General features: G+C 57.0%; 1 protein-coding gene across 1 annotated transcript; it reads right to left on the bottom strand.

Moving 5' to 3' along the window:
- Positions 1–795: 795 nt before the first annotated feature.
- On the bottom strand, positions 796–2,250 carry LOC133110642 (G-protein coupled receptor 22-like). Its single transcript, XM_061220883.1, has one exon. The coding sequence runs from the start codon at positions 2,248–2,250 to the stop codon at positions 796–798; it is 1,455 nt and encodes a 484-aa protein (XP_061076867.1).
- Between the last annotated feature and the right edge of the window lie 548 nt (positions 2,251–2,798).

Genomic DNA, 2,798 nt, shown 5'->3' on the forward strand with positions numbered 1-2,798 from the left:
TGCAAATACAGACTGTACTTTCCTACACACACATTACCCAACACGCACACAGAACCACACATGCCTTTGCTACATACACTTGCTCAACACACAACCCCACATACACCTGTAAATACAGACTACACAAATGTACACTTTTCTTTTTTTTACATGTGTACACCAGTTTTATTACCAGAATGCTGTAACCCCTTCTAGAAACTTCTGAAATGAATTAAGGCATGAGTAATCTATTGCAAACTCCCACTTAGAATTGGTTTGCTTATTTGAAACATATAACATTGTTGGTCTTTTTCTTAGAATCTCCTTGGGAGGATTTCAGTAGGTGCTCAGATGATTGCCATTATGATTATTAATTAAATGGATATTCATTTGTAATCATTATACCAGCATGTGTGTGGGAGTCTTAAGTGTATTTATTGTCAGTATTGTGTACACAGAGCCTGTATGCTTGAGTGAGTGTGTCACCATCTGTGAAGGCTGTGTAAAGCCATATGTGTGCCCGCATTTAGAGTGTGTGTATTTCTGAGGTTAACCAGAGCAAGTATGATTGACTACCAAAAAGCGAGTTCCGCTTTACAGTGTAACTGCCAGGGAAATGGAGGGCAGCACCTCTATCTGCGTAGATGAGGTCTAGTTTAATATCGGCAGACTTGAACCAATATACCAGAGGATCCTATTTGTCTGTGTTAAAGTGTAAACAATGAGTTACCTGTCTCTGCCTCTTATGCACACATACAGTACATACATGCACGATATCTCTCCCCCTCTCCCTCCCTCTCTCCCTCCCTCCGTCCCTCACTCTCGCACGGCCTCCGTGAGGCAGCGGTCCGTGCCGTCGCTGGCCTCCTGTCGGGTCTTGCGGCCCTTCCGCGGCTCCACCCAGGAGTTGTGTATGACGGTGCCACCGGGGGCCGGGTCCACCTGCAGCAGCGACACCACACGCTTCTTCACCTTGCTCCGCAGCGCCCGCCGCAGCTTCTGCCGCGCGAAGGCGTAGAGCAGCGGGTGGAAGACGGTGGTGCCGTACGCCAGCGCCAGGAAGCAGAGCCTCAGCCGCACCAGCCAGTCGCTGGGGCCCAGGCTTAGGACCAGGACGTTCACCACGGAGATGGGCGCCCAGCAGCCCAGGAAGGTGGAGATGATGACGAGCGACATCTTGAAGACACGCCGCTGCCTCTCCCGCCGGTCCCGGTGCCTCCTCACGGCCCTCCGCAGGGCGATGATGGCCGACACGGACGCCTGAACGCCGGCCGGGGCCCTGTGGGGCCCGATCAGAGGGGCGGAGGACAGGGGCGGGGGAGAGGTGGCAGTGGGGGTGGGGGTGGGCGTGGGGGAGGGGATGAGCGGGGGGTGAGAGAGCGGCTTTATCAGCTCCCCTTCCTCCCCCGCCGCCCCGGGGCCCTTCGTTTTGCGCTTCCTGCGGTGGCCCCTGCAGCCCTGGCCCCCGAAGCGTGGGCCCTTCTTCAGGTGGGAGCCGATGCGGATGTTGAGGGCCCGCAGGATCCTGGAGTAGGTGAACAGCATGACGGCCATGGCGGTGAAGAAGGCCGGCACCTGCAGGAGGAGGTGGTAGTACATGGAGACCCCCGTGTGGTAGCCCTGGCCCCCCACGCACAGCAGCGTCCGGTTCCGCCACACAGGCCCCAGGGCGGGGTCGTCAGGGCCCCCCTCCGGCCCGGAGAAGAACTCCACCTCCAGGAAGGGGATGAAGAACACCGCCAACGAGACGGCCCAGACGGCAGCCAATAGCAGCGCGGCGCGTCTCGGGGTGAGCAGCCGGTTGGCCGGACGCACGGAGATGTCGTAGCGGTCGACGCTGATGACCAGCACGTTGACGGCGGTGGCGATGCTGCTGAAGGTGACGCAGGCCTCGTGGAAGCAGCAGAGCAGCGCCAGGTTGCGGTTGACTGGCAGCAGGATGATGACCACGGTCAGGGGCAGGCACAGCACGCACACGATGATGTCCAGCACGTGCAGGTTGACGGTCACCATGTTGCTCACCGAGTCGACCAGGTTGGACTGGGCGCAGTAGAGCACCAGCACGGTCAGGTTGCTGCTGAAGCCCAGCACCAGCTCCAGCATCAGGAAGCTGGTCAGGGACACCTGGAAGCTGATTGGGTACGGCAGGTACCACCCGGAGTCTGTACCCGCCCCATCTGGGGCCCCCAGCCCCCCTAGGCCGGTCCCCACCTCCGCCCCGCCTGCCCCATCACTGGTCTCCAGGCGATGGCTGAAGCTGTCTGTCTCCATGGCGCCCTCTGGTCTTCCTCACGCATAGCAACCCTCACAGCCACACCCCCCCACAGCCTCAGCTCCCATTTCCATACCGTCTCCAGCTTAGGGCTGCAGGACCAGGGAGGTGAGAGCAGGGACAGGTCTCCAATGGCCCTGCGGACACAGAGGGGGAGAGACTGAGAAGGAGGTGCGTAATAAAGGGAAAATGTGAAGAAAATGAGTGGGGGAGGACAGAGACAGAGAAAGTGTTCAGAGAATGAGAGAGGCCCAGACGAGGTAGAGAAAGAGAGGGGGTTAGAATCTTCACAGCAACATGCTCACTTTCTCCCTGAAAACCCAGACAGACAATGGCCCAGAGATTAACCGCTGTTGAACTTGACGGAGGACAAGATCAAGGCAAGGGTTGTGAGCAAGGGGAGGGATTAAATGCTAAACAATATCATATCTACAGTATTTTAAATCTCTTTGAAGGTTGAGGAACAATATTACTGGTCCATATGACTGTTAGTTGAGCCTGGCCTTGTAAGGTGTGAGTGTGGATAAGTGGGGAGGAGAGTGTGTTA

The sequence above is a fragment of the Conger conger genome, chromosome 14 (assembly GCF_963514075.1).
Source record: "Conger conger chromosome 14, fConCon1.1, whole genome shotgun sequence".
Lineage (NCBI taxonomy): Eukaryota > Metazoa > Chordata > Actinopteri > Anguilliformes > Congridae > Conger > Conger conger.